The following is a 20,516-nucleotide window of genomic DNA, read 5'->3' as shown; positions in this document are numbered from 1 at the left end:
CTCTCGTCTCTCTCGTCTCTCTCGTCTCTCTCGTCTCTCTCGTCTCTCTCGTCTCTCTCGTCTCTCTCGTCTCTCTCGTCTCTCTCGTCTCTCTCGTCTCTCTCGTCTCTCTCGTCTCTCTCGTCTCTCTCGTCTCTCTCGTCTCTCTCGTCTCTCTCGTCTCTCTCGTCTCTCTCGTCTCTCTCGTCTCTCTCGTCTCTCTCGTCTCTCTCGTCTCTCTCGTCTCTCTCGTCTCTCTCGTCTCTCTCGTCTCTCTCGTCTCTCTCGTCTCTCTCGTCTCTCTCGTCTCTCTCGTCTCTCTCGTCTCTCTCGTCTCTCTCGTCTCTCTCGTCTCTCTCGTCTCTCTCGTCTCTCTCGTCTCTCTCGTCTCTCTCGTCTCTCTCGTCTCTCTCGTCTCTCTCGTCTCTCTCGTCTCTCTCGTCTCTCTCGTCTCTCTCGTCTCTCTCGTCTCTCTCGTCTCTCTCGTCTCTCTCGTCTCTCTCGTCTCTCTCGTCTCTCTCGTCTCTCTCGTCTCTCTCGTCTCTCTCGTCTCTCTCGTCTCTCTCGTCTCTCTCGTCTCTCTCGTCTCTCTCGTCTCTCTCGTCTCTCTCGTCTCTCTCGTCTCTCTCGTCTCTCTCGTCTCTCTCGTCTCTCTCGTCTCTCTCGTCTCTCTCGTCTCTCTCGTCTCTCTCGTCTCTCTCGTCTCTCGTCTCTCGTCTCTCGTCTCTCGTCTCTCGTCTCTCGTCTCTCGTCTCTCGTCTCTCGTCTCTCGTCTCTCGTCTCTCGTCTCTCGTCTCTCGTCTCTCGTCTCTCGTCTCTCGTCTCTCGTCTCTCGTCTCTCGTCTCTCGTCTCTCGTCTCTCGTCTCTCGTCTCTCGTCTCTCGTCTCTCGTCTCTAGTCTCTCGTCTCTCATCTCTCGTCTCTCATCTCTCGTCTCTCATCTCTCGTCTCTTACTCAACTTTCAACTCTCTTCTTTCGTCACTCGTCTCTCGAGAGGATTCCTTGAGATAACTATAGAGAAATCCCTAAAAACAATTTTGAAGAAATCCCTAAAATAATCTCTGAGGAAATCTCGGAAGGATTCCATGGAAAATCCAGGAAGATTCCATGAAGCAATCGTGGAAAAAATATCTGGAAGAATCTCTTCAAGAATCCAGGGCAAATCCAGGAGGAATACCTGAAAAAGTCCAGGGATAAATCCCTATAGGAATTCCTGAAAGAAAAAAAACTGAAAGAATCTCGGGAGGAATTTCCTAAAGGAATCCCAGGAAGACTCAATGAAAGAATCTCGGGGGAGCACTCATGGTACCCAGTCAACACAAAGTCTTAAATGATGTTTACAGGATGCTAAAGTGGAGGCCATATGCGTACACGCTTCCATTCAACCGCGTGTAATGTGTGCGTATATTGCCTCCACTTTTGCCTCCTATTCAACATAATATGCGATCGTGTGTTGATTGAGTAGGAATCCTTGGAAGATTTCTTAAAGGAATTCCGAAAGAAATTCTTGGAAGAAGTCTTTAAGTAATCCTCGAATGAACCGCACAAGAAGTCTCTGAATATCCTAAATGAATCCCAGGAAAACCCAAGTAATGATCTTGGAAGATTTCCTGCCACGAAAGAATCGCTGGAGAAACTTTCAAAGCGTGTGCACAGGAAGCATCAATGAAGGAATCTTGGAAATTAATCCTTGAAGAAATCGCTGTGGGAATCGCTGAAAAAATCCAGAAGTAATTCATAAAATAATTTCGGGATGAATGAATGAAAAAATCCCAGAAGGAGTCTCTGGAGGAATCGAGGGAGAAATCCCTGACGAAATCTCATGAAGAATCTCTGAAAAAAAAACCTAGAGGAAAGCAAATACTAAATATATACATAAATCCAGGAGGAATATCTGTAAAATTGTCGAATGGAGTTCCCGAAGAAATCCTTGTAAAATTCAATGAATAAATATCTGAAGAAATCCCGAAAATAACCTTCGCAAGATTCTCTGAATGAATCTTGGAAAGAATCCCTGAAGGAAACCCAGAAAAAAATCAAAAAAGGAATCCCGAGAAGTATCAATGAAGAAATCCTGGGGGTAATTCCTGAAAGTATACCGGGAATAATCCCTTATGTTACCTCGGAAAATCACCATAGAAATCCTGGAATGGAATTCCAGGAAAAACCCTGAATAAATCTTGGAAGTTCCACTGAAGTAATCCCGGAAAGAATCTTTAACCCTTTGGAGCCGGAGGGGTCATATATGACCCCGGCGATGAAACCGAGCATAACAAACGTGTCCGACACCAGCGAGGTTGCGTCGACAATGGCGAAAAAAATCGGCTCCAAAAGGTTAAAGGAATTCAGAGGGAAATCACTGACGGATTTCTTGGAAAATACCGGTAGATCCATGAAAGAATCTCGGGAAAACAACCCAAGTAACATTTTTTAGTCAAATAAACTAGAAGAGGTTCTCATAACCATCATAAAGCTAAAATAAAAGCTATAAGGTATAACGGAAGACGGTTTTGGAAACCTCTTTAAGACTACTTGGTCACCAAAATGTTGCTTGGGAAATGAAGAACTCATGGGAGGAATCTTTGAAGCAATCTGGTGAGAAATCAATGAATGAAACTCTGAAAGATTTCTGGAGGAATCTCTTTGGGAATACCGGGGGGAATCCTTAGGAGAATACTTGAAGAATGGTTAAAATATAAACGACTCATAAAAAAGTGGTTATTTTCCATAACATAATCAGAAATTGCCAACAAAGAAATAGGGGTGGGAGCAGGGATGCAAAATGTCGTGGAATTAAAATCAAAAATCATAAATCATAAATCAAAATTTCCGATAAATAATTGATTTTTGGGCAATACAAATTTCAGAAATTCCATGAAAAAATCAAATGCTCAAAATCAATCCTCGAATGAATGCATACATGACCAGTGATTCTTTATTATGGGGATTTTCATGGTTCATCCCCGACATACAGAATCTCAAGATTCTGTGATAAAAATTTCATTAGAATTTTTCAACTGATGAACGCTTCGAGAGAAGAACGATTTTGTTGAAAATGCCATTCCAATTCTGAGTTTAAGTGTTCATAATGTACGATGCATGGATCCTACTGAACAACTTCTCCAAATACCGTATATTTTAAAGTTATTCACTGAAAAATACAGTATTTTAGCCCTTTGAAGCCGGCATTTTTTCAAGCGTATTATGGCAGTTTTTCTGTAGTTTTGATGGTCAATAGCATCAAAACGATAGAATATTATGCAGAATATTTTTTCTGGATATCCTAGGTCATCCAAACTATTCTTGAGTTTAGATCCTTAAGTCTATGGTAGTAACGGTAACTTCTATCATTAAACAAAGCTACGATTTGTAATCTATCATGTCCAGTATGTCTTCTGAGAGTTCAATAGATAATATCAGATCAGTCAGGATATCCTAGGTCATCCAAACTGTTCTAAGGATTAGATCCTTAAGTCTACGGGTGTAACGGAAACTTCTTTTATAATACAAAGCTACGATTTGTAATCTATCATGTCCATTAAGCCTTCTGAAAGATTAATAGACAATATCAGATCAGTCGGGATATCCTAGGTCATCCAAACTGTTCTTGAGTTAAGATCCTAAAGTCTATGGGTGTAACGGTAACTTCTTTCATTATACAAAGCTACGATATGTAATCTATCATGTCCAGTATGTCTTCTGAAAGTTACAGTGGTTGTTTTTATCAACTAAGCTTAATAACAGTAAAAAAGCCCATAATATCCCAAAATGTATAACAACGCTTACAGGAACAATACTGTAACTGCTTTGGTAAGTACAGTGGATTATGTAAAACTACTTCACGTAGTGGCAAAAGCTATTATCACAAGTGTAGACCTGAAGCAATGGTCTCAGGAGTATTGTTGTTGATCTGGAATATCTCAAAACTATCTTGAAACCACTCATGATATGCCAGGGGGATTACCGATTACAGTCTAAAGTTCATTGTGAGAATAACCACTGTTACTAACAAGAGCTAAACTTCAGGACAGCTTGGACGACCCTCAATGTCCCCAAGGTTCATGATAATATATAGTAGACTTGAGGTTGATCCAGTCCCCGCGATTGATTATGAAACGTTACTTAGTTTGTCAGATATAGCTGATGTTACGAGTGTAGACCTAAAGTCCTGAACTCAAAGATAGTTTAGTTGACCTGGAACATTTCCATAGTGTCGCTAAATGACATTTGAGATTTCAAGAGCTTCACGGACCTCAGCAGAATATACTATGTATGCTATTAGGGGGCATCCATTAAGTACGTCACGCTCAGAGGGGGAAGGGGGGTTTTGAAAAGTGTGACAAGCAATATATTAGGTATACGGAAAACCCGTACGAAGGGAGGGGGGAGGGGGGTTAAAAAATCCCATATTGTGCGTGACGTACTAAATGAAAGCCTTCTTATTTATGGTGAAAACACATAAAGTTATTCTTGTAGATTTGAAGGACTTCATTATAAAACAGTTTGGACGACCCTGAATATCCCAAGCAGAGCCGGATCTAAGGAGGAGCCGGGGGGGGGGGGGAACGCAAGGTCCCGGGCCCCCACATTTTAGGAGCCCCCACAACAAAAAAAAACAGTTTTGGGTCAAACTTTTGGTTCAAGTACTGCTCAAAAACAAATAAAAACTGTTTTGATCATAGCATTTGTACCTCCGAGGGGCCTCCACAATCCTTAATCCGAGCCTGGACCCAAGGGTTTATAATAAGCTAGTACACGCTATGTCCAAAGGGAAGTATTATGAAAAGTGAATGTACCTCAAAATTTATTCGCTAGAACCGTATTTTTGGACCTCTAGATTCAGAATATATTCGATTTAAAATAATCCATCTTGGGTTTTTTCCCCATACATTTTTATATGGGATGAAATTAACCCTAAAATGACTTTTTTCGCCATTTGTATGGGAAAATAGGAAAAAATTCAAACAAATTGAAAAAAAAATCGAAAAACCCAAGATGAAATATTTTAAACCGCACAGATTCTGAAACTAGAGGTCCAAACCTACGGTTCTATGGAATAACATTTGAGGTACATTCGATTTTCATAATACTTCCCTTTGGACATAGCGTGTAGTTGACTTCAGATTGCTCCAGTAACTGCGGGTAATTTTGCTACGTTACTCAGTATAGCAAGTGTGGCTGTTGTTACAAGTGTAGACCTGAAGTCCTGAACTCCAAGGTAGTTTGGCTGACCTGCAATATCCTTGTATTGTCTTTAAATGACATTTGAGATTTCAAGAGCTTCGCGGATCCCAGTAGGTTATGCAATGCTATTATTTGTGGCGAAAACACATAAAATCATACTTGTAGATTTGAAGGACGTTACTATAGGACAGTTTAGAACACCTAAATAGAACATTCCAGAATATAAGACACCTTTTGATATTTTTGACGAAGGCTAAATGAATACATATAAACGTAACCCACATCCAAGTTCAGCTTTTAGAGCAACTTGTATGTCAATTATTTTCGTGTTTTCCAAATTTCATGGAGTTCAGGATGTCCTAGGTTAACAATGAAGTACCAAATACAAATATTTTTTTCCTAATAGAGGACTCAATTGTCAACAACTTTGCCGAAGGCAGTATTCTGTTTTATCGAATGGGTGAATTAATACAGTCGTATCTATGTTGGGGTCATATATGACCCCTCCGGCTCCAAAGGGTTAAATAGGCTCTGGGCGGATATGGGGTTAAATTGGCGTTTCAATTGCTAGCACTTCACACGTGTTACTTACCCTTCGTTGGCTCTGCATGATATCCTTTGTCGATTCCAAAAGTTATTTAGTTCGTTGATTTAAACACAATAAAAAAAATCACAATTGGCACTGATTACTGAAATATTTGCTCCTGTAAAAATACAAATGATTCCATTCTTTATTCACTTCACTGATCCTATACTTCAAACTCGTCATCAATAAAAAAAAAAACACCGACCAACTTCCTCCACCGCACTATTTCGCACTCATTCAATCATTCTATCACGCATCCGGGGCGGGGATTCGAGGAAAAGTGAAAGTTCAATAAACATAAACACCGAGCCGATCAACTAAATGGGAAGCGATTTTTCTACCCAGATGGAAGGTTAATTAATTTATTGAAATTTATTGCTGGGCTTGGCTAGTAGGACGGCAGTCAGCCTCCCTCCCAGTGGGTGTAGTTTCAAAGACGTCTTCTTTCTCGGAAAAGGTATAGTAGCTAGACATGAACTGTCCAGGGGAGGTGAGACTCGTTGGGTATATGGAAGTAGCTATAGTCGACTAGTTGTTAGATTGTGCACAAAGCATTGGTTTGAGTTTCTTTATAATTGCCATCGGGAGTGGTGATAAGAAGAAGGAGGAATGTCGGTCCCCAGCTATTGAATCAGTTACGTCGAACATTAATAATGGAAATATTTAAATTTGAATTAATTCCAGATTATTTGCCACACAGGGGGTGCTGCTTGCCAGCTTTAAGTGCGGTTGATGAGGTGGAAACAATTAACCGTACAGCTGGGAGATGCATAGAGCTAATTAATTTGTTCACCGACCCGACGGGTGGATTTTAATTATTCATGAAAATCATGTTTGCCATTTAGCGAATTTATTCAATAGCATACGGATGGTTGATCGATGATTATATTAAAATAAATACTTGTAGGATTCTATTGAGAAGAGAATGTCAGATACTGCACAAAATAAAAGAGAAAATTTGAAAAACCAGTTCTTTCGTAATCAATTTGTACCATTCCATCGAAATGGGTCAAACATATGTTTCTGCATGGGAAAGTCAACACCCAAAGATAACAAGCTAGATCACCACGACCGTCATCATCCTTTCGCCAATGATGACGATGACGCAAATCAACCAAAATAACGTCAAACCCCACGAGCAGATTTCCACTTGTTTGAGCGAAAAGACTTCATCCCGGACCATTATTTATCTGCACACATGTCCGTCCTTCCACCAAATCTCAGGTTTATGTCTTACGTTTTTCTTCTCTGTTTCGACCTCACACTTGTGGGAAAAATTGTCAAAAACCTTTCGAATGCATTCGTGGAGTAGTGGATGGAACAATTTCCACACCGGGTGCAGTTTTTTGGAACCATGAATAAACCCCAACCAACTGGACAGCCAATGACATCAAGTACATAGGAGTGATTCTCCAAAATGCTTGGAGAAAAATGAAAATGAAAATTGACGTGAACGATATTGATTCTGAACGCATTCTTGAGCTAGTGCAGCCTAAAGTTGCCTGAATTTCGATAATTTTTGAACACTTTGATAATCTATTTACCTGAAGAACGCTCGTCGTCCTTGTTGGTTATGTGGATTTCGTGGAGTTTAGAGAGAACTCTTCAAAATTCCTTGAAACGACCCAAAAAACCCCTGGTGATGCCCATTAAAGGATCTTGAGATCCCCCTGCATCGTCTTACAGCTCACAGTGGGAAAAAATGAACCCAAACACGACTAAATTCTTTTTCTCAGCTGAGTAACGGGTTCTACCCACGACTGAGATCATTCTCGCTTGGTAAAAGTGTGCTGAATCGGTTGGTGGCGGTCTCGTTGACCGGAGGCCTCACCCTGGCTAGCTAGAGGGCCGGAATCAACCCGAGTTCCTTACGGAAAGCAAAACCATTCTCATCAAAGAATACTTTCGCACCAGATATTTATTTTGAAGCCGCAAATTAGAAGTAAATCGCATTCCGGATAATATCAGTTGCATATTATGGTGCAATTGTGGCTCCGGAACAAGCCGGAACATCCGTATAAGTGGATATACAGAAGACTTTCTCTTATACACATTTACATTACATTCACACCTATTGACCTATGAACTGACGTGTGAAAATAAATCTGCAAAGATCTTTTTTAAGGATTGAAGTCGTATCAGATAACCCTGGCCAGTTAGAAGGTAGGATCTGGCCAGTTCTAATTCCAAGTTCCTCTGAATACCTATACTACGAACATCTAAATTATGCTGCAGCTTAATGAATGTTCAAAACTTTACAATCTAGAGCATTCAGGTTGACCAAAACTATATTGGTGGCCACCAACCGTCAATCCGGAATGACGAATTTAAGAAGAATTCCAGAAGAATTCTGGTAGCATCACATAAGCAACTTGAAAGTATCCCAGAAACATTTCGAGAGCATCCAAGAAGAACTCTGGAAGCATCCTATAACGAATCTGAAAGTATAACAAAAAAAAAACTGCAAGCAATCCTTAAGGGTTCTGAAAGCTTCCTATTAGGAATTTGAAAACATCACAGAAAGATTCCTGAAGAAACTTAGAGGAATTCTTGCAGCATTCATAAAAGAGTCAGAATAATCCTGGAAGCAGCTCTGCAGAAATCTGGAAGCAACCTAGAATTGTTCTGAAAGCAATCCAGAAGAATTCTGGAAGTATTCAAGAAATATTCTCTGAGATGAACCAGCCTCGGGCTGAAAATCTCATAAATAAAGACATACAAAAAAAAAGAAATATTCTGGAGTATTAAAAAAGCATCCCAGAAAGATTCTGAAAGCATCTTAGAACGAATCTGCAAACATCCTATAAGGGATCTAGAGGCATCCCGAAAGATGTCTGGAAGCATCCCAGAAGGATTTGGAAAGCATCCGAGAAGGAATCTGGAACAATACAAAAAGAACTCAAGCATCTTTAAAAAACAAGAACCATGCTAGAAACATTCTAAAAGCAACCTAGAAGATTTCTGAAAGCTACTTAGAAGGAATCTAGAAACATAACTGAAGCATTCTGGAGGAGAAAATCTGAATCCTAGAGGAAATCTGGAATAATTCCAGAAATCCTTTGGAAACAATCCAGAAGGAATCTGAAAGTATCCCTGAAGAACTCGGGAAGTGTTTATAAAAAACCAGATTAATCCACCTAGTGGTGATAGCGCCTTTCTCGTTGAATATGTACTCTAAGATATTTCCGTCGCCATAAGCCGAAGTGTTCCTGAATCCTGAAAATACTCTAGAATGAAACAAATATCATTTTCTTCTTTTGTCACAGCGCTCGTTCGTCAATGAGGGGGTGGAGATGATAAATAATAGATGCATTTGATGAAAAAAATACTCAAACAATTAAGCAAAACCGCTTAATTCATCGGGTTTGGTAAGAAATTTTCTGGAGGACTCTTGACCTTAAAATTTAAAAATTTATTGGTTTATTCATTTGTGCCCTTCCTCAAAATATTGAATTCCGACCCAAAATTTCCAAGGGGGGACCCCTCTTGACTTAAGAGAAAATCGAAATTTGTGTCAGCCTTGTTCAGAAAAGCAAGAACCTTATCAAAGCCATAATCGAATTTGGAAACTTATTGATGGCTCATATTCCTATGTTATGTATTATGTTAAACGTATAAGCAGAGCTGAATAATATTATACCTCTCAGTTAACTGCTTGACCACCTTCACTAGCACTGGATGCCGAACATTATCAAGACATTTCAGCATTTTTTTTCTGCACAGATAAGCCTTTACTATATTATCATTGGTTAAACTGCCGTTCTACCCATGATTATCCCATGTTATATGGGATTCCCATATAACATGGGACAATTGGGCGTGGAACGGCAGTATAAGATTCATGTAAAATTTGACAAAAAAAAGTGCAAGCAAGTGAAATTTCCCATATTAAAACCCATTTGAATTTGAACCGTATTACAGAGCGCGATGGCTCAACCAGTTGCATCAAAATTATGCGCAGTAATTTAAGTCGCAAAAAGGGATTTTTTTTATTCTTAGCAACTAAACCTATTTTACAGCTCTTTTGTCCACTAGGCACTACGTGAGTGATTCCAAATGGCGGCAGCACTTACACTTGTACAGTGCCTAAATGTATTCTATTATATTCTTATTTAACTATATCGAACTGGTTTGCCTTTGTGCTGCTTTCACTTTTCGTCCCTGTCCTTGGTAGAATGATGAGCACACGATGATGAAATGATGTATGGCTGTTGTTCCTTTCCAGTCCGATTGGGGGTCGTCCATTATGGGTTGCCGTTCGCCGATATCCAATTATCCGGGTCCGTTTGAGCTATGAGAGCTCAGAAGAGGGTCAAGTGTCAGCCGTTCTCGGGGGGAAGAGCAACTGACGAAGTGCCGGGGCTGGGATCGAACCCATGACCACCCGCTTATGAAGCGAACGTGTAGCCACTGCGCCACGGGCCCCGGCAATCAAAAGGGGATTGATGCTATAAAATTAAAATTTTCCCAGACAACGTTGATCCATCCTACTGTATAATTACGCCTCAGAAAAATGGTGGGATTTGACAATATCGCTTTATTTTTTATCAAGATTTTGTTCGTTTACGCATATGTATCGCTTGCATCGATTTTGTTTTGTTGTAATTTCAGCGATGCATCTAATCCTAATTCTGCAACACTGCCGGTAATCTTAGGTGTGGTCAGAGCTTGGGTCAAAGACTATTTTACTGCTGCCCGTTTATCTGGTTATCGAACTTCCGGCGGGACGCCTGGAACCGGTTCCGGAACATAACCGGTTCAGAAATGGACTGAAACTATTTTACTGCTTACCGTTCATCTGGTTATCGAAAAAGCCGCTCTTTGATGTGTCGCATGCATTGGTTTGGTTCGATTTTTTAGTTAGCGACTTCCGGCGGGATACCTGGAATCGATTCTAAAACGCTACTGCTTAAAATATAGTCTGAAACTACTTTCCTGCTTACCGTTCATCAGGTTATCGCAAAAGCCACAGTTCGATGTGTCGCATGCCTGGGTTTGGTTCTTTTTTTTAATTGGCTACTTCCAGCGGGACACCTGGAACCGGTTCCGGGACACAACCGGTTCAGATAAGGTCTGAAACTATTTTACTGCTTACCGTTAATTTGGTTAACGAAAAAGCAGCTGTTTGATGTGTCGCATGCATGGGTTTGGTTCACTTTTTTAGTTGGCCACTTCCGGCGGAACACCTGGAACCGGTTCTGAAACACTACCGGTTCTAATATAGTCTGAAACTACTTTCCTGCATACCGTTCATCAGGTTATTGCAAAAGCCGCAATTGGATGTGTCGCATGCCTGGGTTTGTTTTTTTTAAATTGGCTACTTCCAGCGGGACACCTGGAACCGGTTCCGGAACACAACCGGTCAGATATGGTCTGAAACTATTTTCCTGCTTACCGTTCATCTGGTTATCGCCGCTATTTGATGTGTCACATGCCTGGGTTTGGTTCACTTTTTTAATTGGCCACTTCCGGTGGGACACCTGGAACCGCTTCTGGAACACAACCGGTTCAGATATGGTTTGGAACTATTCTCCTGCTTACCGTTCATCATGTTATCGAAAAAGCCGCTGTTTGATGTGTCGCATGTATGAGTTTGCTTCACTTTTTTAGTTGGCCACTTCCGGCGGGACACCTGGAATCGGTTCTGGAACACTACGGGTTCAAATATAGTCTGAAACTACTTTTCTGATCACCATTCAGCTGGTTATCGAAAATGCCGCTATTTGACGTGTCGCATGCATGGGTTATGTTCACTTTTATATTTGGCCACTTCCGGCGGGACACCCGGAACCGGTTCCGGAACACTACCGGTTCAGATATAGTCTGAAACTATTTTTCTACTTCCCGTTCATCAGATAATCGAAAATGCAGTGGTTTGATGGGTCGCATGCATGGGTTTATTGCATTTTCATACCTGGCCCCTTTTTGGGGTACCGGTCCGGAACACCTAAATGGCCATAACTCCGGAACGGCTGGACCGATCTGAACTGTTTTCAATAGGAAACAATGGGGCAATATACCGCGTCGAATGAACCATCGGTCGTTGAAATCGGTTCATGTTTACTATTCAAAAAAGAGGTGACCTTTTTGTACACATACACACACACACATACATACACACACAGACATCATCTCAACTCGTCGAGCTGAGTCGATTGGTATATAATACTTGACCACTTCGGGGGCTCTATCAAATTTTCGTTTTTGGAGTGAACATATAGCCTTTCGGTACACCTTGGTGTACGAGAAAGGCAAAAAGGATTCTGGAAGCATTCCAGAAGAAATCTGGCAGTATTCTAGAAGAAATCTGGGAGCATCCCAGAAGGAATCTGAAAGTATCCCAGGAGAAATCGGGAAGCATCTCAAAGGAAATCTAGAAGCATCCTCGAGCAGCCTCGAAGAATTCAGAAATCAACTCAGAAGGAATCTGTTAATACCCCCAAAAAAATCGGGAAGTGTCCCAAAAGTAATATAGAAGCATCCTCGAGCAGCCTCGAAGAATTCAGAAATCAACTCAGAAGGAATATGGTAATACCCCCAAAAAAAATCGGGAAGTGTCCCAAAAGTAATCTAGAAGCATCCCAGAAAGATTCTGGGAACATCCTAGAAGAATTTTGAAAGCAACTCAGAAGGGTTCTGGAAGCATCCGAGAAAGAACGTGAAAGTGTCCCAGAAGAATTCAGGAAACATCCCTGATGGATTCTGGAAGCATACCTGAAGGAGTCTGGAAGCATCACAGAAGGATTCAAAAAGAATCCCAGAAATATTGTGGAAGCGTGGCACAATAAATCTGGAAGCATCCCAGAATGAATATGGGAGCAACCTAGAAGAATTTTGAAAGCAATTCAGAAGGATTCTTAATGCATCCTAGAAGGAATGTGGAAGCATCCTAGATGAAATCTACAAGTATCCAATAAGAACTTGGGAAGCATCTCAAAGCAAAACTGGAAGCATCCCAGAAAGATTCTTGAAGCAATCTAGAAGAAATCTAAAGGATTCTAGAAGTATCTTAGAAGGAATCTGAAAGCATACCAGAAGCATTCTGGAAGCATCCCAAAAGTATTCTGGAAGCATTCTCTTAGGAATCCTGAAGCATCTCATAAGTATTTTGGATTGCCGTTAAGTGACCACCAATATAGTTTTGGTCAACCTGAATGCTCTTGATTAAAAATTTTATTACATTCATTTAGGCCGATGCAAATATTATTTTTCTTTTATGTCCGAGACCTCTCATCAGGTACGAGGGGGGGACAAACATAAATAAGGAACAAACGAAAAAAAAACTATTGAAAAATTGGAATTTTTACCAACTATTGAAAAAAATATTTTTCAACTATTGAAAAATAGTTGCTTGTAAAAAAATTGTCTATTGAAAATGGAGTCATGAGACGCCATGTTTTTTTTTTCGCCCCTTCAATATTTTGAGATTTTTAACATAAAACAAATTAAATATTTGCATCGGCCTTAGGGGGAACTTTATTAGTATCAGGACGTCACGCAAAATGTGGGAATATTGGACCCTCACCCCCCTCCCTTTCGTTCGGGTTTATCGTATGCTTAATACATTGCTTGTCACACTTTCTGCCACCAATCGATTCAGCACACTTTTTCTAAGCGAGAATGGTCTCAGTCGTGGACAGAACACGATACCCAGCTGAGAAAATGAATTTAGTCGTGTTTTAGGTTCATTTTACCCCACTGTGCAGCTCCTTGAATCGTCCCTGAAATCTCCGTTAAACCATTGCAGTAAGGGCCAGGATCGTAATCCAGCGAGGCAAAATGAATTACTCTGAAACGAAGCATTTCCGGCACATGGTGTCTTCGGCAAAGTTTTTTGTAATGATCAGGGGCCATAATTGCCAAGAAATTACTAGTTCGCAACTTATCCGCAAAGGTGGTGCCACCATCTAACTTTTTAGATTTACATCCTATAGACTTCACGTCTTCGGCGAATTTGTTTATTTTGACTCCGTTTTGGAGTAAATAATTTTGTCCCGCTAAATTGGGATCCCGGCCCTTAGTGTATTGAAAAGCCTCAGAAATCCTCGTATCCCATTGAAATGTCACAATTCCCTTAAAAGCTAGTGTAATCCCCTAAACAACCCCTGGGGATCCGTATCTTTTGGACTCTCTGGGAACATTTTGGAAGCACCCTTGACCTTATCCTAAATGCCCAAGGGCAAGACCCGTTGTGTCGGATACTTTACTGAATCAAGCCCTTAAGGCGAAACTGGATCCATTTCCTCACTTTTTGGTTTTTGATTTTTTATAAAATAACGAAGCAATATTTTCAAAATCGGTTTTCGTGCACATGTAGTGTATGGACCAAGGTATCTTCTGATTTTTTTTCGTGGTGGAAAATGTTTTTCGTTTTTACTAAAATCATTTTTGAATAAAATTTCACAAAAAAATGGTTTCTGCAAAAATGGAAAACTTTTTCCACCACAAAAACAATTCAGAAGATACCTTGATCCATGCTCTACATGTGCACGAAAACCAATTTTGAAAATATTGCTTCGATATTTAATATAAAATCAAAAATCAAAAAAATGAGGAAATGCTTCCAGTTTCGCCTTAATAAACAAGGTGCAATTTATAAAAATCGCAAAAAAGGTCAATGCAAAGACCTACTTTGTTAAAATCAAGATACATACGGGATTAACTGGCCATCTTCATGGTATTGAGAATGTGTTAGGGACGCTTCGGGGGCTTTAAGGGCAATTCATGGGATCTCAGAGGCCTTTAAAGGGCGTTACAAGGGGTTTGAGGAGTGTTTCAAGACATTTCAGAGGGTTCAGGAGGCTTCGGGCGTTCCTAGAGGTTTCAACGGCGTTCCATAGCAATTCAGGGATGATGCAGCTCCAAGGAGTTTTCAGGTGCGTTTCAGGAGGTCTTGAGCTATTCAAGGCGTCCAAAAGGGTTTCAAAGGCATTTCAAATTAATTATTATGATATCAAGGGCATTGCAATAGGATTACGAAGGTTTTAGGGGCGTTTCAAGGTATTTCAGGTCAGGCTCTCTGATACGTTCAAGAATATCCAAATCTAAGCACATTTTAGGGACGACTTTGGAAACCCTCCAAAACTTCCTGAAATGCCTTCAAAATTCCCTTAAAACCCTAAAGGTATTCCTGAAAAAAAAACCTCTTAGGGATTCCATAAAAAATCACGGGAGAAATCCCTGTTGAATTTTCCTCAGGAATTCTACCAGGAATCGTAAGAGAAAAGATGGTTCCCTGAAGAAATCCCAGAAGAAATTATGGATTGGATTGTTGGAGATATCCCTGAATAAATTGAGGAATAAAAGTTGGTGAAATCCCCGTAAAAATCTCTGAAAAATCTCTGGAGAAATAGCTCTCTAGGAACCTCGGAATAAATTTTGGCAGGAGTTCCACGAAGTCCCTCAAAGAATTTAGACGAAATCTCGAGAGAAATCCCAGAATACAGAATAGATTATTTTGAGAAACTTTCGGAGAAATTTCTGTCAAAATCCGTGGACGAATCCCAGAAGAAAGTCATGGTAGGATTACGGAAGAAAGTTCGGGAGGAATCTTTAGAGGAATTTTGGAAGGAGACTTGGGAGGAATCTCTGGAAGTATTCTGCAAAAATTCCTTAGAGAATCCAAATAAGAAACAAGGGAGAAATCCAAGTAAAACTGCAGACATGAATCCTTTAAGAATCACTTAAAGAATACCAGGATAAACTCTGGAATGAATCCCCGAAAAATTCAAGGAAGAATCCTTGACTGAATCCATTGAGTTATCTCTAAAGTTGGGATTTTTAATAGAACTCGTGGAGAAGTCCCTACTGTATGAAACCCAGAAGGAACTTCGGCTGGAATCTCTGGTGGTTCAGGACTATCTCTTAGAGAAATCTCTGCAAAAACTTCTGAAGTAATTCCTGAAAGAAATTTTAGAGAAGATCCAAGAGGAATCCCCGTAGGAATTCCAGCGGAAATTTTCAAAATGAACTCGAGAAGAAATCCCCGAAGGATTTGCAAGAGTAATCATCGAAGGATGTCCAGGAAAAACCTTCGAAGGAATTCTAGCAGGAATTCCCAAATTATTTTTAAATGAATCTTCGAAACAGGCCCATGCACAGGAAAGGCGGCAAGGGAGGGTTTTCCCTAATTTCAGCAAAGGCAGAAGAGCACCTAGTATAGAGATCATTGGGAATGGGAGGGATTTAACGCCCAAAAACCCCTTCCTTGTGCACGACGATACTTCGAAGGAATATCAAGGGAAATGCCTGAAGAAAGGAGGAATCCTCGAAAGATTTACAGTAGCAATCCTCGAGGGAATTGTAGGATAAAACACCGGAGAAATTCGAGAAGGAATCCTTTAAAGATTTCCTGTGAATATCCCCGTATGATTTCAGGTGGAATCTCCGAAAGAATGCCTGAAAGAATTCCTAAAGGAAAACCTGAAGTATTCACTTAAACAAATCCTGGAGAAATTCTTGTATAGGAACTCCATGAGACATATCCACATAGACTATAGTCCAAAAGAAATTCATGGAGGAAATCCTAGTAGAAACCCTGGAGGAACTCCTGCAGAAATGCCTGTAGGAACATCGGGAGAAATCTCTTATGTCACTCCTCAAGTAGGGGCTGTCCATAAACTACGTATACTCGGAGGGGGGACGGGAGGGTCTGGCCAAAGTCTACGGTCCATACAAATTTCGAAAATTTAGAATGGACGAAAGTCTACGAGGGGGCAGGGGGGGTCTGAGATTGCCAAAATTGAGTCTACGTAGTTTATGGACTGCACCAGACATCTCTGAATCCTCCAGGAAAAAAATCCGAGAGAAATCCAAGAATTATTCCTGGAAACACTCCTGGAAGAGTCCCGAAAGGAACTTTTGGAGGATTCTTAGAAGGAACTCCTGGACTAATCCCTGGATAAACTTCTGTAGGAATCCCTGAGTTGCCCTGAAAATATCTTTGGATTCTCCTGAATGAAACTTTAAAGGAAATGCTGAAGAGATCCCCGAAGGAACGAACTCCTGAAGAGAAGGAAGTTTAAGAGGAATCCTTGGAAGAATTTCTGAAGAAACATTTACTCGAATCTCTGAAACTCCCGGAGGAACCTCTAAGGGAACTTCGTGACTAATCCCTGCTGGAACTACTGTAGGAATTCTTTATGACACTTCTGGAGGGATTCCCAATGACATCTCTGAATTCTCTGGGAAAAAATCTCTGAAGGAACTTATCTGAAGGAGGCATCCCTGAGTCCTCCTGAAGCAACTGGGGAGGTTCTTGATACACTTCCTGGAGAGATCCCTGAAAGAACTACTATACTGCAGCAGTTCTCGGCCCAAGTAACACACTTGTCGCATAAGAGTCACGGCGGCGCAGGTTTTTGTTGCGTAGAAGCTACTGTGCCTTACTTCTAACAAACAACTGCTTACTTACTAGAAGTAAGGCACAGTAACTTCTGCGCAACAAAAACCTGCGCCACCATGACTCTTCTGTGACAAGAGTGTTACTTGGGGAAGGAACTCTGCAGAAGTACCTGAAGAACCTCCTAGACAAATCCCTAAATAATGTCTGCAAGAGTTACTGACAAACTTCCGAGAAATTCCAGGAAGAATCGCCAAAGGAATTTCATTAGGGATCCTTCTCCAACCAACAATTCCCAACAAACAGTGTTGCTGTACCGCGACATTTCCTGCCGACTGAATGCAAGGCGTTTTAGTAAAGGTACTTAAAAAGGGTGACCTGACTGTACGCGATAATTGGTGGGGCATCATGTGACTGTGTATCGTTCTCAAAGTCCTCCGCAAAGTGATCCTTAACCGGATACAGGAAAAGATTGACGCATCTCTCCGACGGTAGCAAGCAGGATTCCGTGCCGGACGATCTTGTGTGGACCATATTGTCACGCTCCGTATCATCCTGGAGCAAATGAATGAATTCGAAGAGTCTCTCTACCTGGCGTTCATTGATTACGAAAAAGCTTTCGACCGTCTCAATCACGGAAACATGCGGGAAGCCCTCAGGTGCAAGGGTCTCCCTGAGAAAACCATCGGCCTCATTGAAGCACAGTACAAGTACTCAACGGCACTCTGATATGCAGAGCAAGTTTGATGATCTTGCCAATCGCTCCTCAGCGGCAGGTCTTACCATCAACGTCAACAAGACCAAATCGTTGGATGTAGGCACGTTCAACCCTTCCAGCTTTACTGTACAAATGGCGGCCGATGGCGTCACCAAGATGACTGATTAAATTTCAGGAGGCAAGCCCGTGCACATGGGAGTGGTTTTGGGGGTTAAACTCCTCCCATTGTCGATGTTTCATACACTAGGCACCCCTCCGCCCTTTGCGAAAATTAGGAAAAACCCTTCCCTTGTCGCCTTTTCTGTGCATGGACCTGTCAGGAGGGAGCCCAGAAGGAACTCCAGACGAGAAATTTCTGACAGAATTCTCGGAGGAATCCTTGAAGGAAATCCTGCAGTAATAACTTAAGATACTTCTAGGGTAACCCTTGAAAAAAAAAATCCTAGAGGGAATCCTTGAAAAATCTATCCTTGAAAAAAAATCCAGGAGCGATACCAGAATGAACTATAAGAGAGATCCCTAATCTTGAACGAACGTCAGGAGAGGTGCCAGATTGGAATTCCGAAAGAAACTCCAGTATCAATCTCTGAAGGAACTCCAGGACTAATTCTTGAAGGAACTCCTAGATCAATCTTCGGGGTCTCCTATGAAGGATTCTCTGGATGAATTACTGATGGATCTCCCGGAGATATCCTTGAATCCTCTCGAAAGAATGTCTGAAGGAACTCCTGGAATAATCCCTGAAGGAACTCCTGTTGGAATTCCTGAGAGATCTTCTAAACAAACTTCATGAGGCTCCTACAGGCATCCCTAAAGCATCCTAGATAAATCTAAAAAAAACTACTGGAAACATCTGCGGACGATCTTTTGGAGAAATCGGAAAGAGGAATCTTTGAAGGAATCTCCGATGAACCTCCTATTGTCTGTAGGCTATAGGAATTCCCAAAGGATTTTCTGGAGGAATCCCTGATGGATCTTCTAGTGGCATCACTTCTGGAAGAATCTCTGAAGAATCTTTTGAAGCGACTAGAATTATAAATAATGAACGAAATCTCGTGAAAAATTAGAAAAAAAACGATGCAAGATCATATTTCAATGGACACCTTGGAATGCCATTTGAATTTCTTCAGAAGTTCTAAATATGTAAGTGTGAGCATATTTTTCCTATACCAATAAAAAAAGACAAACCAATGTTTCTATGACTAGACTTCAAATAGTAAGAACGTACTATTTTAAATGTTAACCCTAAAAGGGATACCTGGAGTCCATTGGACCCCAGGCGCCGTTCAGAGCTCGTCTTTGATAGAATACACTCAGTGAGGTGGCAAAACTGAGGCCATGAAGGTATCCCTTTTTGGGTTAATATCGTAAGTGTACAATTTTAGTCATTTAGTGGGCATAATTTAGTGAAAAAAATTAACTACATTAGGTATGCAAGACATCCCAACAAACATTTTTGCTGCACAAGAGTGGAACAAACAACTCTTAGGCAAACTTTAGCATAAGAAACTGTTATTCAGCTAGTTTTGTTACTTGGGATTGGATCGTAAATATTGATGTAAACCAAGAAAATGGCCTCGTAACTCCTACGTGCCAGTCATCGGTGTTTACCCCGAAAAAGCGCATGCGCACCTCCCTTACTGCGCTGACGGCTTCTCAGGTTGCATAACGCATCTCCTCAAAAACAACAACCAGAGGCGACGACGGTGAAAACGCAACGACGCGTGCGGTATCACCGGCTTTCGCTCGACCATCTAACCATATATTATCTAACATCCGCCGTAATACCGGCTCGTGGTTTTTATGGACAGTTCTATTTTCGGAAGAAGATGAATTTCCCACAAGCAGAGATTCAAAACTCGTCGCAGCAAGTAGCCCGCGCACAGGAAAAACATTCATCATTCATTCATGCAATGGGTATCGATTGGGGTGGAACCGAATCATGATCATTGATTGGATGTGCAGGAAGCAATAAATTCTCAACTGTCACTTTGAATGTGTCATTTTCGTCGTGTGTTTGCTTTCATTTCAATTGGTATTTGTAATTGACTGTCAATTGCAGCACCGAACAGTCGATTATTTTCGCTTTCACCATCAAAACTTTCTTCACCACATTTGTTACTCTTCACTTCATTTGAAAACCTAATTCAATTTTGAAAAAACTGCGATTCTTAAAAAAAAAATCCCTTTTTCATCACCCGCTATCACTAATCGTAACTATCGACTGGATCATTCATAAAAGAAAACTGATCAACAAACGCAATCATTTACGCAGGTCACTGCGTAGAAATCTTGCGTACGCTGTTGATACGCGCGTGCAGTGCAACCGACGTAAATCGCAACAGACTCACAAACCTTTCACGCACCACTCACGAAACGCGTCGAAATGGATCGAACTCACGCACGTACGCGATCCTCACTGCGGGAGGAATATTTTGGCACTAGAGAGCTGCTAGATCGAGAATTTCAACAAGACCGGTGACGATGTTGGATGCTTGTGAAGCAGATGATGTTGATGATGATGACGGTGATGCAAGTTAGACCGACGCGACGCGATGGAGGAGATGAAAATTTCGTTTGCAGCTTGTTCGTTCATAATAACTACAAAGCTGAGGAAGGTAGCGAGGACAGGAAGGTTGGAAAATGGACATCGTTTTCATATATGGATGTGAGCATGTTTGCACCGAGGGGTGTCACGATAGCAATT

General features: G+C 41.1%; 1 protein-coding gene across 2 annotated transcripts in view; it reads right to left on the bottom strand.

Moving 5' to 3' along the window:
* Positions 1-20,310, bottom strand: part of LOC109401984 (D-beta-hydroxybutyrate dehydrogenase, mitochondrial-like) — a gene marked incomplete at its 3' end in the record, with an annotated part of 357,759 nt that extends 337,449 nt beyond the window's left edge. Inside the window, 2 exon segments of one of the 2 annotated variants that reach the window (XM_062855206.1) lie at positions 5,757-5,868; positions 20,165-20,310. In XM_062855206.1, coding sequence (XP_062711190.1) covers positions 5,757-5,774 — 18 coding nt within the window. 2 annotated transcript variants of the gene reach the window in all.
* Positions 20,311-20,516: the final 206 nt, after the last annotated feature.

The sequence above is a fragment of the Aedes albopictus genome, chromosome 3, assembly GCF_035046485.1.
Source record: "Aedes albopictus strain Foshan chromosome 3, AalbF5, whole genome shotgun sequence".
NCBI classification, from domain to species: domain Eukaryota; kingdom Metazoa; phylum Arthropoda; class Insecta; order Diptera; family Culicidae; genus Aedes; species Aedes albopictus.
The sequence above is the reverse complement of the archived record's forward strand: the minus strand, read 5'-3'. Positions and strand labels throughout refer to the sequence as shown.